The following is a 23613-nucleotide window of genomic DNA, read 5'->3' on the forward strand; positions in this document are numbered from 1 at the left end:
TGTTATTGACAGTGCTATCATGCAGCACTTACTCAGCAATAACCTGCTCACTGACATTCAGTTTGAGTTCTGCCAAGGCCATTCAGCTCCTGTCCTCATTACAGCCTTAGTCCAAACATGGACCAAAGAGCTGAACTCAAGAGCTGAGGTGAGAGTGACTGCCCTTGACATCACGGCAGCATTTGACCGAGTGTGGCATCAAGGAGCCCAAGCAAAACTGAAGTCAATAGGAATCAGGGGGAAACCTCTCCACTGGCTGGAGTCATACATAGCACAAAGGAAGATGGTTGTGGTTTTTGGAGGTCAATCATCCCAGTCCCAGGACATCACTGCAGGAGTTCCTCAGGGTAGTGTCCTCAGTCCAATTTACTTCAGCTGCTTCATCAATGACCTTCCTTCCATCATAAGGTCAGTTTGCTGATAATTGCACAATATTCAGCACCATTCATGACTTCTCAGATACTGTAGCAGTCCCTGTCCATATGCAGTAAGACCTGGACAACAGTCAGGCTTGGGCTGAAAAGTGGCAAGTAACATTCACTCTACACAAGTGCAAGACAATGGCTATCTCCAACAAGAGAGAATCTAATCATCTCCCCTTGACATTCAATGCATTACCATCACTGAATCCCCCACTATCAACATCCTGGAGGTTACCATTGACAAGAAACTCAGGTGGACCAGCCATATAAATAATGTGGCTACAAGAGCAGGTCAGAGGCTGGGAATTCTGTGGCGAGTAACTCACCTCCTGACTTCTCGAAGCCTGTCCACCATATACAAAGCAAAAGTCAGGAGTGTGATGGAAAACTCTCCACTTACCTAGATGAGTGCAGCTGCAACAACTTAAGAAGTTTGACATCATCCAGGACAAAGCAGCCCACTTGATTGACACCCCATCCACCACCTTTAACATTCACTCCCTCCACCGATGCACAGCGACAGCAGTGTGTACCATCCACAAGATGCACTGCAGGAACTCACCATGGCTCCTGCGACCTCAGCTTCCAAACCTGTGACTTCTACCATCTAGAAGGGCAAGGGCAACAGATGTGTGGGAACATTACCACCAGCAAGTTCCCCTCTATGCCACACACCATCCTGACTTTGAACTATATTGCCATTCCTTCACTGTTGCTCGGTGAAAATCCTGGAACTCCCTCCCTAACAGCACTGTGGGTGTACCTACACCACAGGGACTGCATGCAGCGGTTCAAAAAGTTAGCTCACAACCATCTTCTCAAGGGAAGTTAGGGATGGGCAATAAATGCTGGCCTAGCTAACAATGCCCACAACCTGTGAACGAGTAAATAACAAAAAATTGTAGAAGAGAAGGAGAACACACAAAAAAAAGGTGCATAAATTATTTTCCACAAAGGGCCAATGGATGGCAGACCTGATGTCGATAGGTTTTTGTTAGCCAAAGGTAAGCAGAATTTGGGGAAAATGGAGTTAGGTCTCTGGTCAGTCATGAGCTCATTGAATGGCAGAACAGGCTGGAGGGACTTAGCTGCCTAATCCTGTCCCTATCTTCCTCTTATATTCTCATTTTGTTGACTGGATTCATTCAAATTTAATTTTCAAGCATGGCTATTTATATTTAGTATATGTGCATGCAATTATTACCATATAATATAGATTGTCACCACTCCAGAAGCCATAATTTAACCACCACTACTGATGACTCAGATTCATGACAAGTTCGTTATAAGGCTGAGAGTAAGTACAGAGAGGTGAATGCCTCTTAGTGAGGCATTCTCGATGGGTCTGCTGCCTTGCATCTTGGGGAAACTGGCCGTCCCTGGAGCAGCTTGCATCATTTTGCTGAAGCTATACAAATATAATTGGTTTTATTTTAAAATATTTATAAGATTTGTATCCTTTTCTTGTGATCTCATATATAACCTGTTTTCCTGTGTTGTATTTTAATAAATTGTTAAATTGTGTAAATACAAGTAGAAAGATTGTTTTTACGTTAGAATAGTGCAGATTTCAAAATTTCAAAGAATGGGACAGGGTAGATCAAAGCATGCTTCCTAATGATTGAGGGACCAAAAGTGGTCATAAATGCAAGTGTACATGTAAGAGGTTTAGAAAAGGCTAAAAGCTTCTTTGCCCAATGAGGCTGTGGATTTCCCTTCCAAGGTCAGTTAGTCGAGGCAGAAACTATGGGTAGAATTTTATGTCGCCAGGGATGTGTTGGCAGGTAGGCAGAGGGCATAAAATTGTATGTAATGCCATGGGTCCCATTCCTGGTTCCTACCTGCCCATCCGGACACCACCGCAATTTTATGCGTGGCAGGAGAGACATCGGGCATCCCACCCATAGGCTAATTGAGGCACTTAAGTGGTCAATTAATGGCCATTTAAGGGTCTCTTCCCGCCCCTGCTGCAATTTCCCCATGCCGGATGGAGGCCAGTGCCAAGTGGGAAGCTCAGCAGGTCTCACAGCTCGGCCTGCTGGCTGGCAAGGTGGGAAGGCAACTCTTTTACGGATCCCTTACCATCAGAGCTTTACCATGGTCTTCCCCAGGTTTCCCATTTCCCCCCCACTCTCTCTCTGGCCTGTCCACCGTGGCATCCCATCCTGTTTGCCAGTGTCTGCTAGCCTGGCCTGCTGACAGCCTCTACCCCCCACCCACAGACATACCTGCTCATCCAGCTCCAGCGAATATCTCTGTTGGGGCTTGGGTGTTGTCCCAGCATTGGCCATTGCTAGTGCCATTGCTGGGACCAGAGAGCTGCCAGCCATTTATTGGCTGCAGCTCTTGGAGGCGGGAATTCCCAGATGCATCCACACAGGGGAGAAGCCATTCAAATGTGGGGTGTGTAACAAGGGATTTGTACAGTCATCAGCGGCAGTCTGGGCCTGAGACAATTAATGCCCACTGAGTATTAAATGGCTGTGGGGCAATCTACCAGAGTGGGGGTGCATTTGCCACTGAAAATTACGCCGGGGGTGTAGTGACCCCAGCACAAGGTAAAATTCTGCCCTATGTCAACATTCAACATTAAATTGGATACATGGATGAAGTAAAAGAGATTGAAGGGATGTGGGAACAGGATGGGTAAATGTGAACTATTTGCTTGTGTTTATAGGAAACAACATAGACTGATTGGGCTCAATGACCTGTTTCTGTGTTGTATCTTCTACGTATTTTTATGTAAGTAGATTTGCAGTGCGTGCCACTATCTGAAAATCTCACCACAACGGACCTTTGCAAGTGTGCTGTTTTATGTTTGATTATATAACAACAAAAACAAGTTGCATTTATATAACAGTAAAACATCTCAAGGCCCTTCTCAAGAGTATTATCAAACAAAATTTTATACTAAATCACAGAAGGATATATCAGAGCAGGTGATCAAAAGTTTGTTCAAAAAGCTAAGGATTTAAGGAGCTTCTTAAAGGAGGGAAAGAGGTAGACTTAGAGGTTTAGGGAGGAAATTCAAGAGCTTTTGACCTCAGCAACTGAAGGCACGGCTGCCAAAGGTAGAGCAATTGAAATTTGTGATGTGCAAAAGGTCAGAATTGGAGGACTGCAGGTATCTCTGAGGTTTTTAGGGTTGGAGGAGTGACTGAGATAGGGAGGGGCAAGGCCTTGGAGGGACTTGAAAACAAAAATGAAAATTTTAAAACTGAGGCATTGCTTAACCGGGAGCAAATGTAGGTCAGTGAGCACAGAGGTGAATGGGATCTGGTGTGAGTTATGATACAGGTAGTAGAGTTTAGAATGGGCTTAACTTTATGGAGGGTGGGAAATGTGTGGCTGGAGTGCATTGGAATAGTCAAACAAAGGCAAGGATGTGTTTCAGTAGCAGATGAACTGAGGCGGGTCAGAGTTGAGCAATTGTTATGGAAGTAGAAATAGGTAACATTAGTGTTAGAGCGGATATGTGGTAGAAGCTCATCATGGGGTCAGATATGACACCAAAGTTGTGCATTGTCTGGTTCAACCTCCAGACAATTGCCAGGAAGAAAGATTCAGTAGTTTGTTAATGCTATGTTAATTGTATTGTTAGGATACATAAGTGAAGGGTATTCTTTAATTAAGTGCTTGGAGCACATATAAATAGGGGATAGCTGGGATACTGGGTGTGTGTGAGGAGAGCTGTAAGACTGAACAGGGCCAATAAACTCTCTATATAAAGAAAAGCTCTAGGTCTTGGTTTTGACTTCACCAACCGGCTTGGATCCTATTACCATAGTTGGCTATGGAACAGAGTTTGTAGCAGGGATCGAGGTCAATGTTTCAATCTCCCTAATACTTAGTTGAAGGAAATTTCTGCTCATCAAGTTCTGGATATTAGACAAGCAATCAGACAACTTATGGACAGTGGAGGGGTAAAGAGGTGGTGGAGAGGTAGAGCTTGCTGTCGTCAGCACACATGTAGAAACTAATGCTGTTTTGTTAGATGACGTTACCAGGGGCAGCATGTAAATGATACATAGGAGCTTGTGGTTTAAGTATTTCAGAACTGCATTTGTCCTCAAAGTATAGAAATTTCTGGAGTTTGACTGCAGAATTCAGTCTGTAAAGAAAATGCTTGACAGTTTTTATATCAAATCAAACATTTTTTGAATGCGATGGGGTGCTGAAGTTTCATAATTATAAAATCGTTCCACTCTTCCATTCAGAAATTTCTTTTGAAATTATTTTACAAATTGGCACATTATCGCAGGAATTTATTTTATGTATTATTCAAATATTCCTATATCAAATAAAGCAGAATATGGAAACCTTGCTGTATTAAGAAAGACCCTTTTTAGCTATTAGCTGGCATGTATTTCACAACCATTTATTAATTTTGGAGAAAAGTTCCACTTTTCTAATAATGAATCACAGTTAACTGAGACACTGAAATCTGCTCTTTAGCCCTTTCTATATTCTCAGCTAATTTTAAAGTTTTAACCTGGTGCCACATATTGGAATTCACCAGAAGTATTGCTAAGCTAAAGTAAGGCGTGTATGGAATCTGAATTGATATGAGTAGTTGCTCAATTTCATGCTTTCTCACTTCTCCTTTCACCTCCTGCAAAATAAAATCTTCATGGTGTCTGTTTTACTTCAACATCCAGAATGTACCTTTGCATTCATTGGTCTACTTTTTATTTTTAGCGACTCTTAGGCCTTGAATTATATTGCTCATGGACCATACTTTTTACTTCATGAATTAATTGGTGAGCCCTTTACAATGTAGTCATGTTCAGGTAGCAAATGTTTCTTCAAACATTCTTCTTCATGCATTTTAATTATATATATCGATATTTTTTATACTATATATGTTTATGTATATATCCAGAGTAATTAATTTGTAAAGCATTTTGACAAAGTTTGATAAGGTGCTATATTAATGGAATTTTTAAAAATATATTCCATTAAATGTTGCACCACAACAGGAAATACTGCTTTGTGTCCACAAGTACTTTGATGCAAAAAATAATGGGAAATCTATTTTAAATTCTTTCCCCGTTCCAAATCCATAAACATTCTTCAATTCTATAGACTAGTTCACCTTGTCTCTGGTTTCTCTGTCCTTTTGCCTGTCAGCAATGCAAATTCTTGTTAAAAAAAACATTTCTCACCGAGTAATCAGCAAAACATTGCACCACTTGCAAACAACATTTTGCATATGGAAAGGTGTTAACAATTGAGTCACAAAGAAAGCAGGACCATAGAAACAATTTAAAATATAGCTACAAAAATTTTGGATCTATAAGAGGAAGCAGAGGAATGCATTGTCAAGTTGTTTTTATAAGTGATAAACTGAGGTGAAAGGCAGAAACAAGAAGCCGTGGTCAAGTTCGTAAATTGTCAGAAGAAGGGGTGACTAAGGAAGATAAGGAGTTTCAAATTTTTGAGATCCTGAGGAAGAATGGGTTTACTCAGGAATTTCTGTCTCATACATTTACCCAAGCCTTTTAGTTCTGTAAGAGCCAGCACAAGAGACAACCACTCATGACAAATTAGTTGGAGTAAAAGATTGTTAAGATTAGTCATTGGGCACTATTGAGAATGAAGATGGAATAGAGGAAAGTGTTCCTCTACAGAAAGGAGAAAAATTATTGCCTTTAACTGAAGAGCCAAGAAACCCAGATCTCAGGGGTTCAAAAGTGCAATAATTCCAGAGCATTGATCTACAGACAGTGAAGACAGTTTCTACGCATGTGGTGGTGATAATGGATAAGTGGAAAGAGTTCACTACCCACATCTGCATTACATTGCAGGAAGTTTTTCACAATGTGCAGAACACCCTGGAGGCTGTGACAGCCCAGGAAATTGTTGCAACATCAAGATGCTGTGAAGAATTTTTAATACCAGCTGATCTTTAGTGGCATTTGTGGTTTCCAGAATGGCTGCTACCAATCCTTCAGTCGGTATTTGGAACAGAACACTTTCACAAGAATTCCAATACCTTATTCAGAATGCAAGGTCTAGGTGCAAATTTCACTGTCTGTCCAGAGAGTTGCAATGAATCTGCTTCTTTAAAGCCCCCCCCCAATGCCTTCACAAAACAGGTTCAAGCATGAGTCCAGCACCTTGCCAGGATTGCCAGGCTGCTGAAAACTGGCCCCTGTTGTACAGCAGCTACTCTGAGACAAGGATTATCTCAGTCCTCTAAGGCTGTGGGGAAACTTCCCAACCTCATATCACTCACTGAATATTTTGTAGGAATAGTAGATTAGAAACTAGAATAAGGGAAGTATCTGGCACAAAGGGTAGTGAATAAGCAAAATAAACTTTTCTGATACTTCCTGGTAAATGTTATGGCTTAAAGTAAATCCGGCTTGATCGCAAAGTGTTGTAGGTTGATTTTTGTGTCTACTTTCAAGTTTTCGATGTTGGATAATGGCTGAGTAAATGTAGACTTCTGTCTTCTGAGAACTTGGGAGAAGCTTTGGAAAGTGAGAGACTTGTGAGAGTATGAAGGTGAACAGGCAAGTGTGAAATACTTTATGTTGGTGAGCCCACCTTTATTAATTAAAATCCCTGGCTCTCATTTGGGTTCTCCTTGCTCCGGGAGCTGGCTACTGCTCCTCGTGTTTGATTTTCTGTCATTTTCGTACTTTGGGGATGTAATTAATATCTTGGTGAGTGAGAGTGTGTGTACATGGAAGGAAAGAGATGCCTTCAGTGATATCTGACTATGCAAGCCTCCAAAACAAAAACAGAATTACCTGGAAAAACTCAGCAGGTCTGGCAGCATCGGTGGAGAAGAAATCAGTTGACGTTTCGAGTCCTCACGACCCTTCGGCAGAACATCAGTTCTGCCGAAGGGTCGTGAGGACTCGAAACGTCAACTGATTTCTTCTCCACCGATGCTGCCAGACCTGCTGAGTTTTCCAGGTAATTCTGTTTTTGTTTTGGATTTCCAGCATCCGCAGTAGCTTTTAGCTTTTTGTTTTTATCTCTATGCAAGCCTCCGACCTAACTTCTTCCACATGTTCATCCTTCCTCTCTTCATAGTTTTCAAACAAAGGTATTTCCATTGAGATATCCATGGTTAGAATGCAAAATTGTAATTTGAACAGAGCTGAATAATAAAAACAACTCCAAAAAGTCCTAGCTCAGCCCCTGCAGGAAAAGGAACCACAACCATCAGTAGCAACACAGATGTGCTGTTGCGATGCCTCAGTGACACTTGGCAGGGGCTCTTACTTCCACAGACCTAATTATTTGGAGCAGGTTTGGAGGAAAACAGGGCTGTGAGGTTGGCCATGCCTTCTTGACCTCATGGACTCAGCTTTTGGTGCAGCTGAAAGGGAACTGGCAGTTTCTTTTGGAGCAGAATTTAGAAACAGCTTTTGTGGTGCATTTGAGACAGTAGCCTTTAAAAATGGATCCTCCTCCATTTCCCACTGCAGCCCACCTCGAATTAGATAATTCAGGGGAGAATCCAGGCTGTGGTCTTTTGGTTGAAACTTTAAATTGAAGACTGATCTGCCTGCATAGGTGAATGTAAAAGATTCTTTAGCAGAATGACAAAGGGTTTTCTCCCTGATCTGGCCCACATTTCCCTCAACTAAAACCACCAAGAATAGATTATTCATTTGTCTGCCTGCTGTTAGTGGATGTAGGTGGTGCTGAATTGGCTGTAGCAACAGTATTGCACTTAAACAGTAATTAATTATGAGATATTTCAATGTAAGTAGTTACTTTATAAATGTGAGTATTGTTATATCAGCTGATTTCCTGTAACACTACTTACAGACAGTCTAAGGTGTGCCGTGGTGTTGTAAGATTTATCTAATTTGATGGAGATCGTATAATTTAGTCTGTTTGTTTTAAAGTCACTGTCCTGTGGGTAAATGGCTTAAACTAAAACATTCTTCTGTAAGTTAGAGACTGATTGCTGTTACTAAAACTAATTTCTTTAAATTGGGAGCTGTTTGGTTTCTTTCCTTGAAGAGAGGTCGGGTTACCTTGACAATAAAAAAGCACAAGAAGAAATGTGTGAGTTTCTTTTTATAGCTGAGTAATTTTCCTAGAAAAATACTCTTTTGTTGTTATAAATTGGTATTTGATTCAAAGTAGCATCTGTATCTGAAGTATAATGGATGTACTGGACAAAAGACGTTTATTTGCATTTTGCACCAGATCTTTTGTCACCTGGTGTGAAAGGGTAGCTGGACTAGTTGGCGGACTTCCTCATGGGTCTGCTCCTATGCCTGGCCAAGGTTCCCATCTAGAGGTAGAGGATGGACACAGCACATAAGGGTCAATCTGGCTTCTCGCCTTTCTCCTGTGGTCTTGTCCTCGCACAGGTGGCTCTGCTGGAGCAGTTTCATGTTGTCCACCGCTCGCTTATGACGCCTTCTGTTAATTGAATTGTTGAGGCACTGTCCGGGAGGAGTGGCAGTGGCTCTGTTGCGTAATCCTGCAGTCCTCTCTCAGAATGCCAGTATTTGTGCTCACACTCTGTCAGTGCCCTTGCTGTTTCCTGTCAACCAGCCAGCCCAGACTGCTGCCGCCCATGCTGAAGTGATGCAGTCTGAGCTGGGTCTTCAAGGACCAGAGCTGCACGAGAGTGTCAGTCAAGGAGCATCTGTAGTCTCCCCCAGTGAAAGTTAGCAGTCTTTCACCAGCTATGCTGCACCAACTGGGGTGGCACTGTGTAGGAATACTAGGTCAGACAAAAGCACCCTCAAGACAGGCACTAAGGAACGCACAAGGCTGATTAGTTGAGTATTGTATGGAGTATTGGAGGTGTTGTTGGATAATGATTTTATGGCATGATTGTTTGTGGCTTTTACTTCAGATTTTGATTGAGGACATCGTGACAGTCTGTCACAGAGGGATGGTGAGGCGGGAAACAACTGAATAATGGAACATGGATGTGGCAGCTGCTTCTCCTCCTCCTCCTCCTCTTCTTCCTCCTGCTGAGGTGGTCACTAAGTCCATGGTGGCAAGAGCTGTGCCATCTTGATGGCCAGGTTGTGGAGGATATAGTAGACCACCAGGTATCGGGACACCTGCTCCAGCAAGTCATAGAGGCAGTGGAACTATTACTTTAGCACCCCGATGGTCTGCTCAATAGCGTTCCTCATGACAGTATGAGTGTTGGTCACTTGTGTTGATGATGCACAGGGATGTGATCAGGCAAGGGGGCTTTAGAGTGGGTAGCCCTTGTCTCTGGGCAACCACCCTCAGGTTTAATGTGGTGATTGGAAGATTGACAAAACAGTACATTGGCACAGGTGAACAAATCACCCCACTTGATCATAAACCTAAAATTCCTACCTCTCCTTTCAAAAATGAAGAACCTCCTATTCCAAAACCCCCATTGGACCCAATAGAGATGGAAAGAGTAAGCAATGCTCCTGCACAGTTATTTAAAGTAGCTTCTCAGGAAAAGCTTCTGCCTGACTGTAATAAAGTTGGCGCACCGGACAGGCTTCTTGTTAGAAACTGTAAACTTTATTTACAGAGCTCCAGATGAAGCTACATGATTGCACAAGGTCCATGACTAGAAAGCTCTGCCCCTAAGGTTACCTGTGCTTAGGATTGATTCATCTGTACAGTCACATGATCCCCAAAACAGTATGAAAGGTTTCACTTATAATCACTACATTCCTCTCCTTTTAATTTTGTTTTACATCTCTTATTTGCAAGAATATCTTAATGCATAACATATACACGAGGTGGTGGCATAGTGGTATTGTAACTGGACTAGTAATCCAGAGACCCAGGGTAATGCTCTGGGGACCTGGTTTGAATCCCACCACAGCAGGAGGTGGAATTTGAATTCAATAAAAAATCTGAAATTAAAAGTCTAATGATGACCATGAAACCATTGCCAATTGTCATAAAAACCCATCTGGTTCACTAATGTCCTTTCGGGAAGGAAACCTGCTATCCTTACCTGGTCTGGCCTACATGTGACTCCAGACCCAAAGCAATGTGGTTGATTCTTAAATGCCTAAACAAGGGCAATTAGTGATGGGCAATAAATGCTGGCCTAGACAGTGATGCCCACATCCCAAGAATGAATTTTTAAAAATACAGTTCGTGCAATTATAGATTAAGGGCTGAATTTAGCCCTCAATGGGGGAGCGGGCCCCACCGGCTTGGCAGTGGGCGGGCAGCCGACCCCCGCCACCGAAACAGGGCCCGCTGCCATTTTGAGTGGGCGGGCCAATTAAGGTCCGCCCAGCGGCCTGCCTGACAGGAAGCACTATGCACTTCCAGTGCGGGGGTCGGTGGGGGGGAGGGAATCCCCAACTGTCAAAGTGCGCTCTTTCGTGCATGCGCGCGAAAGAGCACACAGCTCTCTGAGGCAGAGTGCTGTCTCAGGGAGTTTACTGACAGGTAAGAAAAGTCAAAAAATAGAGAAATATTAAAATTATTAACATGTCCCCCTCATGTGACAATGTCACACGAGATGGGACATGTTAATAAGAAACACATAAAGTTTATTAAATTTTTAAAAACGGACATGAAACTTCATCCTGCCAGTGGATGAAGTTTCATGAATAATCTGGAGCCCGCTGGGGCTCCTGGCCTGCCCACCAGCCTTAAGCTTGGACGGGCAGGGTCTTTAACAAGGTTAATTAGCCTGTCATTCGTGAATTTAAATGGGATTAAACATGTCAAAGCATCACTATTTCATCCCTCATTCAATGGGTTAGCAGAAAGAGCAATGCAAACTTAATTGGCCATTGACAGGTTGGCGGGCGGACAGCTGATTTTGCTGTCCACCTGCCTTCCTGAAGATTTAAATGGACCGGTATGACGTCGAGGGTTCCTCTTGATGTCATCCTGCGTCATTTTCCCCTCAGCGAGCGGGCCCCGCCCCCAAATCGCCGAGGGGAAAATCATTCAGTAAGTCTTTGAGGTGGTTTTCTAATTCGAGTAGAGCCATGTAGCTTTACGACTTGAGATTCTACCAAGGGATTGACTTGATTAGGAACTGCAGCATCACAGGCATCCTTAGACAATGGCTCTTCAGAGTTATTAACTTCAAAGGAGACATCAGGTATGTCTATTCTATGTCGATCTGGCACCTCCAGGATCAAAGGTTCGACTTCAATTTCAGGTGGAGTAACTGGTTGTTGTATGTCTCTCTACTTCTGAGATGATCCACATGTTTCTTAACAATTCTGTTTTCCACTTCCACTTGGTATGACCAAGATCCTGTTTCAGAGACAATTATACCATGAACCCATCTAGGTCTAGTTCCAAAATTTCTCACAAAAACTCTCTCCCACAGTAAATTTCCGATCTTTATTGTGAATATCATGATTCACTTTCTGACTGCTCTGGTTCTTCTCTACTTTCCCCTCTTAAGTTAAGGGAATATCAGGCTCAATCTTGTACGAAGGTGGCATTTCATTAGTAATTCAGATGGTGTTGAACCTGTAGTTGCCATAGGAGTTGTATGATAGTTGAGAAGAAATCTTGAAATTCGTGTTTCTAACGTTCCTTCAGATAATTTCCTCATTCCCGTATTAAAAGTTTGCATTGATCTTTCTGCTAACCCATTGAATGAGGGATGATATGGTGATGCTTTGACATGTTTAATCCCATTTAAGTTCACGAATCTCTGGAATCCATACTAGTGAAAACAGTGCCATTATCCGACACAATAACTTCTGGTAGGCCATGTACACTAAAACATTGGTGCAGCTTTTCAATAGTTGCATATGTTGTAGGTGATCTAGCTTCATACATATCCACTTAAAATGCATGTTAATGATCACTAAATACATGGTACCTAAAAATGGACCTACATAGTCTATATGTAGTCTAACTCAGGGTCGACCAGGCCACTCCCAAGGATACAGTGGAGCTGAAATGGGCAACTTCTGTTGCTGCTGACACTGGAGAGAGTGTTTAACCATTCTTTCTATATCACTGTCTATACCTGGCCACTAGTATCTTCATTTTCAAAATGCCTGGATGCGCACTGTGAAGTCCTGTCAAGAGTGGTTCTCTTCCTTGCAAAGGGATGACGACTGTTGGTCCCCACAACAAGACACCATCTTGACAACTTAATTCACATTTATGGGCACAGAATGGTTTTAACTCTTCAGAGGCTTGTGCATTTGAACATCCTTGCAATACCTGTTTTCGGACTCTTGATGAAATTGGATCCCAGTTTGTCCAATTCTTTATCTGCTTCGCACAGACAAGTGAGGAGTCCAGGAAATTCAACACAAGTATAACTTCTTGAGGAGCAGTTGTAATGCTATCTGGCAAAGGAGGATGACTGAGGACATCTGCATTTGCTTAATGTTCACTTGGAGGGTGCATAAAGGTGCCCTCGTATGCCGACAAAATCAAAGCCCATCTTTGAATTCTGGCAAAGGCTATCAGCAAAATTGCTTTATCTTCACTAAATAAACCCATAAGTGGCTTGTGATCTGATACTATGGTGAAATATAGACCATGCAAATATTGATGGAACTTCTTTACTCCAAATATTACGGATAAGCCTTCTTTTTCAAGTTATGAGTAACCCTTCTCGGTTGCAGAGAGGGTTCTGGGGACATATCCTATTGGCCTTTCGGATTTGATGTTTGTCTTTTCTTCTTGCGTTTGACGCAGATTTTGTCTCATCCTTCATTTTGATTTCACAGTCGGCCAAATTTCTCTCTGGTGAAATCTTAACTTGGTTCTATTCAGCGGTTGAGCTACCCATTCGCATCTTGGAAAGTTCCATGCCTTTTCCTTCTAATGCCTCCTTTGTCTCAATCAACTGGTTCTTCTGTCTCCTTTTTGTATCTTTGGGCTTCCTCCTGGAACATTGAACATTGTTGAATTTTTTTCTGCCAACTGTTTCTTCAGTTGGTCCAGAGTGGCCACTGTATTCATTTCGCTTTTTTTCATGATTTTCCCGTGGAACAAATTCTGACCTGAGGGAACCTTGCATCCTGGGAAGGTCCTTTGGTTCTTTTATCTCATTCCAAAAGACACCATCATAATCACTTATCAACTCAGGATTTCTTCCTTTTCGGACTTGAAAAATTCCTGACCAGTTGAGCTTAAATTCTTTCAACCAATCACGGACCAGAAGACTAGATCCTTCACCTGTTACAACAATCACTGACAGCTGGGCTGTCTACTGCCTATAGGATACAGGTACAGAGGCAATGCCTTTCACCTGTATTGCGTCTCCAGTGTATGTCTTCAGCTGAGCCATGGTTTTTTCCAGATTTAGTGGCTGGGTACCTTCTCTGAGGTATTTAAAGATGTGCTCTCCCGCCACTGTGGTCAATACTCCTGTGTCAACCTCCATGACCAGAGGCTTCCCACTTACTTGAAGGGTGATGGTGATTGGTTCAGTTTTCCTTGTCTTGAGATTGTATAGGGAATAGGTATCAGTATCAGCAGCTCCTAGTTCATTTATATTGTGCACTTCAATTAAATTGGCCTGTTGTCTGAATGGTTGTCTTGATTTCACCCTGCATTGCTTTATAACATGCCCTTTTTTGTGACAGTGGTGGCATTCTGCCTCTTTAAATCTGCAGGTTTTTTTTATTTGTTCACAGGATGTGGGCTTTGCTGGCTGGGCCAGCATTCATCCCTAATTGCCCTTGTTCAGAGGGCATTTAAGAGTCAATCACATTGGAGTCACATGTAGGCCAGACCAGGTAAGGACAGCAGATTTCCTTCCCTAAAGGATATTAAATGAACCAGATGGTTTTTATGACAATTGTTTCATGGTTATCATTAGACTTAATTCCAGATTTTTATTGAATTCAAATTTGACAACCTACCATGGTGGGATTCGAACCTGGGTCACCAGAGCATTATCCTGTCTCTCTGGATTACTAGTCCAGTGACAATACCACTATGCCACCGCCTCCCCTGATTTCCAGTGCATGGTTACCCCCACATCGGTAACAATTTAATTTCTGAATCGATGGTGAGGTGCTTCCAGCATTTCTTTTTGTTTTTCGAGTGGTAGGCACTGTGTTCCGCTTCGCAGCTGTCTCCCTGGTTTTTGCGTCGCGCCCAGCGGTAGGTTCCTTCCCCAACTGAAGAATGGCACCATGTTGCACACTCTCTATTGCTAGCGCTATTTCCATGGCGCACTTCAGGTCAATATTAACTTCTGCAAGTAAACGGCGCTGAATTGTGTCGTTGGGCGGGATTTTCCACACTCGCCCGTCGCCGGGATCGTCCGGTCCCACCGCAAGTCAATGGACTTCTGGCTGGGGTTATGTTCACAACCTTTGGTATCCTATTGGATCCTAAACTGAGGGTCCACCCTACATCTTTTCCATCACAAAGACTATCTTCAGAACATCACCTGCCTCTACCCTGATCTCAGCCCATCTGCTGCTCAAATCCTAATTGCTGCCTTTGCCATCTCCAGTCTCAACTGTCCCAATGCTTTCTTGCTGCCATTATTGAATCATATTGAATAGTGGAGCAGGATCGATGGGCCCTATGATTTACTCCTGCTCCTATCTCTTGTGTTCTTCAGAAGACATGGTTTATTCTTCTTCTTGAGTTCTCTGCAGGTCCTTGGAGATTATTTGCTGAACCATGGCAAAGTGCTGTGGTTCTTTTCACTACAGAGCACAGAGGCAGGCCCAGATTCTACCTCAGCCAGAACTAGGATCAAACCCCAGGCTGTTGGTGTTAATCAAATTCACATGCTAGCCATCTAGCCATTCAGCCCCCACATGGTATTTTAGCCAGTAACCAATGACACATGGAACTCAGACATACAAATCATGTAAATCCTGTAATCTTGAAATTGAAACTTGCAACTTCCTGGTTGATGGAGAAATATTTTCTACCATCCAGTTTGTAAGTTGGATACTTAATTGTCTTGTGTTATCAGGCCTTCAGGATAGATACTCTTCTTCACACAGTGAGTGGTTAAGATCTGGAATGCACTGAGAGTGTGGTGGAGGTAGGTTCAATTGAGGCATTCAAGAGGCAATTAGATAGTTATCTGAAAAGGAAGCATGTGCAGGAAGAAGGCCGGGGAATGGCACTAGATGAACTGCTCTTTTGGAAAGCCAGCGCAGACACGTTGGGTCAAATGGCTTCCTTCTGTGCTGTAACAATTCTGTGATTCTGTGAAATCATGACTGTTGCCAAAGTAACAGGCTTCACCAGCATGATGCACTGGGAGTGGTCGTACACCAACTGCACCATGAGTGAGTGATACCATTTGCAGTTTCAATACATCTCACCATTGAGATGCAGCACCCACAAAGCTACATGTATGCAGTTGATGACACCCTACTCCCTGGGGAAGCTCGGCAGACCTGGCAAAGCCAGTTGTGCACTTGTCCTGCTTCTCTCTATTTAAAGAGAAGACAATGAAATCTAATTTCCTTGTGTACAGAGTCTCTGTGACCTCCTGATGAAGTAATGAATGACGAATTGCAAGATGTTTACTATTTTGCCTGTTCCAGCCTGGAAGGATCTGCTGGAGAAAAATTTCTAGGGAGGGCATTAACTAGAGTGGCAGTGCCAAAAATATCAGGTTGAGGGTAAAATTAGCTGACTAACATTGTGATCTTCCTACTCTACATACTTGCAGTGCACATACATAACAGCCATACTAACATCCTGAACAAAATGGTGTTCAGTATGAGCTGTGCTGGAAGTGGTTGGGAGCAGTGCAGATGACATTTTTCTTCTAAACTAGCATCTATAGCACCAAAACTACCAGCACTATGTAGCCAATATTTTTAAGCTGATTGTTATTAAGTAAATATAGGGTCAAAGGTCATTTATAATTTAATTAATGTTTAGTTAGGGAACTGTAAAGACTCCAATGTGCTTATGAGTTTCCAACTGCAGATGAGAAGCAAATAATATTTTAAGATTGTTTTTCATCTGTAAACGTGTGACATCTGGAGTGTTGACGTACTGTTTTTAATATGTTAGAGATAGAAACTGTTTGATTGAAAGGTGATATTATAAACAGCCGCCACTCCATTGTTTGCAGCATCTTAAAATGATCCAGGATGCTTGATTCAGAAAGCTTTTGCATCCTAGTCTAAATATCCAATCGTTGTTCTTGCAAAATTTCTGTGGTAGCCACAAGTTAATCTGAAAACCAAGCGATCTGACACAAAATGACCTTCTGGTTTTTGGCTTGGCGGCCTTTAAATTCAATTCATTCACAGTTCTTAAGGAGTTTGAAAGTCGTCAGCCCAGTTCCGTCACCATAAGTGTGCATGAGCAGGAATACCAATGACCACTGACCTCTTCTGCTGACCCTGCTGAAGTACTGTGGGACAAGATAAGGTTAGCTAATTTTAATATTTCTGGTGGTCAGTATGGGCTTATTTTGGGTGAAGCCCCATTTTTACCAATGTCCATTTAATTTATATCTGTGGTGTGGAATAATGATTTCAAAACAGACCCCTGGAGGACACCACTGTTTGCACCACTCCAGCTCAAAAAACTCCAGCTAACCATAATGTGTTTTCTATAGTTTAACCAACTTCTTGCCCATGTTGCCACACTTAATTCTTTTATAATATGTAAGATTCAGACAACCCCAGTGAACAGCATGAGTGTTAGCATCGTTTATTAGGTGACAGGTTTTTTTAAAATAAAACTTTTGAATCATTTTTGAGGTTTAAGGAATGTATCCCAGCAACGGAAAGAGGGTTCCCAAACATAATGTGCGCTAGGCATGGAGACAGGCAACAGGGGTTGTATGTCAGGAGTGGAACACATAGGAACAGTGTTACAATCTTCATAGAGACCAATATACTTTGAACCACAGAGCAGAACTTTGCCTTCTTTATCTTTAGCACAACCAAAACAGCACACTTCACAGATATACTTTACACTGTCCTTTCGTAGGCATTCAATTCTCCCACAATGAGTTCAAAATTATTTTTAGCTCCCAAAGGTTTCCCAAACCAGAAAATTTTAACTCCAGAACTGTCTTTCACAATGTGAGCTTTCCTGGGGGCTTCTCCCTCTAGCTAAAGCTAGGCAAATTATCCAACCTTGTTTTAATTCCCCACAAATTTGGTCTTTCTAATTTGATGGTGAGCACCCACTACATGCGTCCATGGTGAACTACAGCATCTTGCTGCCTATAGCTGTTCTCCCTCTCCCAGATCCTGACAGACTAACCTGTCTGTGCTATTTAGTGATACTTTAGGAAAGCCTGTAACTCAATATTACAATGATTTCCTCTGTACCACTCATCACCATGGCATCATGAATTATATGGGCATTGTATCAAAGATTAGTTATTTTCAGACCCAACTCTCTATTATCTTGGAAGTAAATGGACAGTTTAAAGCATGACATTCTAAATACTTTTCTGGGACTTTGGAGACTCATAGTTAGAACACAGGCTGCTGCCATTGTCTCCTAGCAGAAACACCTTGCAAATTCTTCCCAGTAAAATAACCTGGGCACCTTTAATCCCTAAAAATCAAACCACCCAGGTTTGCTGTCAGGCAGACTTCAGAACAAGTCACATGCCCCACTCCATTCTACCTTAAAGACACAGTCGTGAAACATAACCATCTTATAAACCTCATAATTGTAACAACAAGAGAAGGCCATTTATCCCCTTGAGTCTGGTCCATCACTGAATGAGATCATGAATGATCTGTATCCCTATTCCATCCACCCGTCTTGGCTCCACATCCCTTAATATCCTTTACTATCAAAAATCTATCAACCTCGGATTTTAAATTAACTGAACCGGCATCTACTGCATTTTTTATGGCCAGGATTTTTATGTTTGCAAATTGGGACTGCTGCCATTCCACTCATGCATAAAATCCAGCATGATGACATTGTTAACAAGCCAACTGACCTGAATATTATGTTACTCATGCCATAATACGGTTGGCGTGGGCAGGCCATCACACCTCACCATCTAAGGTGAAAAAGCGGGAAGCAAATAGGGGTGCATTCTTTGGAGGTCTGTCCTGTTCACATCGGGGACATCCTGCCCCCACCCCAGGATGATACACCACCACCCCACCTGCCCCACTTGTGCTACCCCCCCTGGTCTCAAAAACCAGCCCCTCACCCCCTCACTCCCCGGTGTTCCCAAACCCTCCCACTTACCTGAGTGCAGGTCCTCTAGGATCCATTGTTGTCTTCAGCATGGGACTGCTCACATCCAAGCGGTTCCCAAAAATGGGTTCTGGCACTACTAGACAGCTGGAGAGGGCAGGACTTCCTTCTACTGAGGGGTGGAAGTCCCACTCTGTGTTTGTGTAAGTCACTGGCAGCATGTTATCACTGCGGGGTGGCCTTTTGTTTTAAATTGACTGGTTCGCGACTGACTTTTGTAAAATTCACCCCCATAAGAGAGTTCCACATTTTTACCACCGATTGTATGTAGAAGTGTCACCTAACTTCGCTCCTGAAAGGTTCGGCTCTGATTTTAAGATTATGCCCCATTGTCTTAGACTCCCCCACCAGATGTTGTAAAAATCTAAGTTCATGATTCATATGTTTTAGAATATAACTTTTAGTTTTAGGAATTAAAGTGTTAACTGTAGATAAATAGGGCTATCAGGCTGAGAAACTGGTAAACACAACTCTGATGTGAATATAACTTAAACAAGCCTGGGTTTATTACACTTAAAAGGTAGCCTGTGTTTATTCAATAAGGTTAGAGCTGACATTGGAAACACTTGATGACCTAGTGTTAGGCTTGTGGTAAGTTAAAGGGTCTCCACTTACTTCAATAAAAGATTTAAATTATGCATGAAGTTCCCAGATGAAAAGATGTTGGAGGCAGTTTGTCAACAAGAGAGTTCCTTGATAGGGAAGAAACTCTGGAGGGAGGGAAATTATATCCATTAGAGATATAAATTATTTGTATGGGTTACAGAATCAAAGAGTTGTGTTGAAGATAAAAATAATTAGTTTGCATTTCTGTTTGAACATTCCAGAGTATTGTCCACATTGTCATGGAGATGGGCTGTGGGGGTTAAAACGTTCCTTTGGTAAATTTATCTGGGTGTTTCTCACAGCAGGCAGTTAAAGTTTTGGTTTGGTGTAGACTGCAGCTCACTGAGTTGGAAGAGCCAAAAGAAATAACTGTTAGTCAGGCCTGCATCTTAAGCAGAGAAAATACTCACTTTATTATTCATTGCATAGAATGTGGATGAGGCTTAAGCTCAGATAGAATCTGTGAGGGGAAAAGATGCTGGAGGATTTGCCTAGCTCAAAGCCAGAGGAAGAAATCTACAGTGATCCTCAAAGAGACTTCTGGCAGAAGGCAGGTTGCATTTAACTTGGAAGCAGTCAGCTTGGTCAGTCAGCTTGCAGGCAGAGAAAATATCTGCCGTGAGCTGGGAATCAGCTTTGGGACCAGCAACTGTACAGAAGCTGTGGGAGCATAGAGGGCCATGACGAACCAGGAGCATTTCTGATGTTTAAATCCTGAAGCAAGAAGGCAGTGAAGACTAAGTTTGAGCTGATAAGTCCACAGTTATGAGGTCTTGAAGAGAATTTGGAGGATCGCTTAGCTAAAAGCTAATGGAAGGATCCCCATGAGATGTCATACCTCAGAGAATAGCTGGAACACTGAGAAGAAATTTGACTGAATTCCGGAGGACTGTGCATACCTTTGGTTGGTTCCAGGAAAAGTGAATGAACCTTCAATATTCTTGTAATGTATAAGGGAATTCTTGGGGAGAAGTAAAAAGCAGAACTGCATTTATAGCACAAGTCTTTATAAGCTATAGTGTTAAGTTAGCGGTGCCTGCTTTCTATAATTTCTCTTCATATACAGTAAAATTTGTTCTTGATTAAAAATGTGAAATCTTGTGGAATAGTTCTTTCAGTTAATCACTGGAGGTTTGAATTTCTCATTAAACATTAACGGCCCCTAACAGGATCATAACAGAGTGGAACAAGTTTCTCAATATCTACCCTATCAATTCCCTTCAAAATCTTAAAAACCTCCAAACAAATCACCCCTTGACCTTTTATACTCCAAGGATTAAAACCGGTTTATGTAATCCCTCATCTTAATCTAACCCTTGGAGTTTTGTTAACATTGGGCAGGATTTCCCAGTTGGCGTGTGGGGGGGCGGGACCCACACACCGACACGTAAAATGACACAGGATGACGTCGGGTGGAACTCCCGACGTCACCCCGCATTATTTCAATTTTCAGGTTGGCGGGGGTGCAGCCGAATCAGCTGTGTGCCCACCAACCTGTCAACGGCCAATTGCGGCCATTTAAAAAGTAATTGCAGTAGTTAAAGGACCTGCTCGTCCAACCTTAAGGCTGGCGGGCAGGCCGGGAGCCCTGGCGGGCTTCAGAGAAAGCATGAAACCTCATCCACGGGTGGGATGAGGTTTCATGTAGGTTTTTTAAAATTTAATAAAAGTTTAACTAAAAGTGATGGACATGGTCCCAACTCATGTGATAGTGTCACACGAGGGTACATGTCAGGGAAATTTTATTTTTCTATTTTTAACATTTTTGAATTTGGCGCCGATCTCCCTGAGGCTGCACTTAGTCTCAGGGAGATGAGTGTGCTCTTTCATGCGCATGTGCAAAAGAGTGCACTCTCAGCTTAGGGATTCCACCCCCCCAACCCCGCACAGGGAGCACATAGCGCTTCCTGGCGGAAGTCACGCTGGGCAGGCCTTAATAGGCCTGCTCATGTAAAATGGCGGCACGCCCCCAATCGGAAGCGCCGATCGGCAGCGCGCCTGCACGCGCCCACTCCTGAACTTCCCCCCTAATGGGGGGAAAATTCTGCCCATTATGGTGAATCGGAGCTGCATTCCTTCCAAGGCTAATGCTGTATATCGCCCTTTACTGGTGTGATGCCCTTTATTGTAGGGTAACCAGATTTTCAAAAGTCAAAACCAGGACACATTGAAAAGCCTTGGGAACATGGGGCTCCATAATGATGGAAATGTTGGGTGACCAATTAGAGAGCGGCAGTTGAAGGTAGGAGGTCATGAGATGACATCTTCTGAAACATGTCTGGTGTCATGATGACAGAAAAACTGTGACAGAGTGAAAGTTCTCTGCAACTTCACCAACTGACCACAGACACATTGAACTGTTTAAAGACGCTCAGCAAAAATTTATCCTGGTCAAAAAGAAGGACTCGATGAGAAGGATGAACCACCTGTGGTTAACAAAGGCAGTCAAGGAGAGTATCAAATCAAAAATGAAGTGGTAGGCCAGAGGATTGGGAATTTTTTAGGAACCAACAGCGGATGACTAAAAAGCTAATGAAGAGAGAGAAAATTGATTATGAAAGTAAATTGGCAAGAAACATAAAAACAAACAGCAAGAGCTTCCACGGGTATATAAAAGGAAAGAGAGTGGCTAAAGTGAGCTTGGGACCCTTGGAGGATGCAACTGGAGAATTGATAATGGGGAACAGGGAAATGGCACATAATTTAAACCAATATTTTGCATCGGTCTTCGTGGTGGAGGACACTATAAACATTCCAAAGATATCAGATAAGCAAAGAGCTAATGGGAGGAAAGATCTTGTAACAGCCTCTATCATGAGGGACAAAGTATTTGACAAACTAATGGGACTAAAGGCAGACAAGTTGCCAGCGCCTGTTGGCCTGCATCCAAGGGTTTTAAGGGAAGTGGCTGCAGAGATAGCGGAGGCTTTGGTTGAAGAATTCCAGAACTCACTGGATTCAGGGAGTGTTCCAGCAGATTGGAAAACCATTAATGTGACGCCCTTGTTCAAGAAGGAAGGGAAACAAAAAGCAGGAAACTATAGGCCAGTCAGCCTAACATCTGTCATTGGGAAAATGCTAGAGTCCATTATTAAGGAAGAAATAGCAGGACATTTAGAAAAGCTTAACACAATCAGAGTCAACATGGTTTTGTGGAAGGGAAATCATGTTTAACAAACTTGCTAGAGTTCTTTGAGGATATAACAAGCAGAGTTGGTAAAGGGGGATCAGAAAATGTAGTGTCTTTGGATTTCCAAAAGGCATTCGATAAGGTGCCACATAAAAGGTTATTGCACAAGATAGGAGCTCACAGTATTGGGGGTAGTGTCTTAGCATTGATTGAGGATTGGTTAAAACACAGAAGTCAGAGAGTCGGGATTAATGGGTCTTTTTCAGGTTGGACAGACGTAACTAGTGGAGTGCCACAAGGATCAGTCCTAGGGTCTCAATTATTTACTATTTATATTAATGACTTGGAGGAGGGCACAGAGTATAATGTATCCAAATTTGCTGATGATACAAAAATAGGTGGGAGGGCATGTGGTGATGAGGACATAAAGAATCTGCAAGGGGATATAGACAGGTTGGGTAAGTGGGCAAAAACTTGGCAAATGGAGTTTAATGTAGGAAAGTGTGAGGTCATGTACTTTGGTAGGAAGAATCAAAAGGCAGACTATTATTTAAATGGAGAGAGACTCCAAAATAGTGCAGCACCAAGGGATCTGGCTGGGACATTAATGGTGACCTCACTGCTGGACTAACATACCTGCCCGTGGCACCCCAGCCTCACCGATACTGGTGAACCTGGGCGCATGGCGCTTCTCCAGATCGAGGGCCTCCTGCTCGAACCTGGTAATGATGGCCAACTGGGCCAGCCCTCCTTCAGTCCTCAGCCGCTCGGCAGCATTAGGAGCATTCTTCTCCTGAAAAGGGAAAAAGAGCATTGATTAGAGCAACTTGTACCTGGAATCTCTTCACTGCCGTCCCACCCCAACCAGACTGGGACATTGCAGGGCTCCAGTGCCTCCTTACCCTGCAGCTGCCGCACACTCACACAAAGATGCCAGGTCTATCGTTGCACCCCGCCCCCCTCCCCCCACACTTGGCCAAATGTGGCCTACATCACAGTTGGCACCACACAATCCAACCTTGCAAAGCAAGGAGGCGCAAACACATGGGACGCAAAGGCCAGCAGATGGATCAATGCCCCGCCACCTGGATGCTCCCCTCCCAGCATGTCAGTGCCCTGACTTTGATATGTTTTTCAGTTCCAGCACTTCGCCTAGGTGCAGATCCTCCAGGTTGCCCCCAAAACAGTCATGTGGGTGTCACTGTACCACATGCTGTGGGTGCAGGACCCATCTCATCACCACCCTCTCAGGGTGACCTTGGCATGGCCAATATCTGCTGGCCCACCCAGCGAAGGACACATGCCGTCAATGATTCAATGCAGTAACTGCACTCAGAGTTGGGCGGG

General features: G+C 43.1%; 2 protein-coding genes across 3 annotated transcripts in view; one reads left to right on the forward strand and one right to left on the reverse strand.

Annotated features, from left to right (window-relative positions):
* Positions 1 to 23613, reverse strand: part of LOC144683536 (peptidase inhibitor 16-like) — a 697419-nt gene that overhangs the window by 43674 nt on the left and 630132 nt on the right. The gene's annotated exons all lie outside the window — the stretch shown is intronic.
* Positions 6748 to 23613, forward strand: part of LOC144683537 (protein FAM107B-like) — a 153153-nt gene continuing 136287 nt past the window's right edge. The window contains exon 1 of one of the 2 annotated variants that reach the window (XM_078546635.1): positions 6748 to 6940. Coding sequence is in view for 1 of the 2 variants with exons in the window: in XM_078546634.1 (XP_078402760.1) it covers positions 6927 to 6932 (6 nt within the window). In the remaining variant the exon portion in view is untranslated. The remainder of the gene's footprint in view (positions 6941 to 23613) is intronic. The other variant, XM_078546634.1, reaches the window with a different exon arrangement.

This window comes from Cetorhinus maximus, chromosome 8 (genome assembly GCF_964194155.1).
Source record: "Cetorhinus maximus chromosome 8, sCetMax3.hap1.1, whole genome shotgun sequence".
Lineage (NCBI taxonomy): Eukaryota > Metazoa > Chordata > Chondrichthyes > Lamniformes > Cetorhinidae > Cetorhinus > Cetorhinus maximus.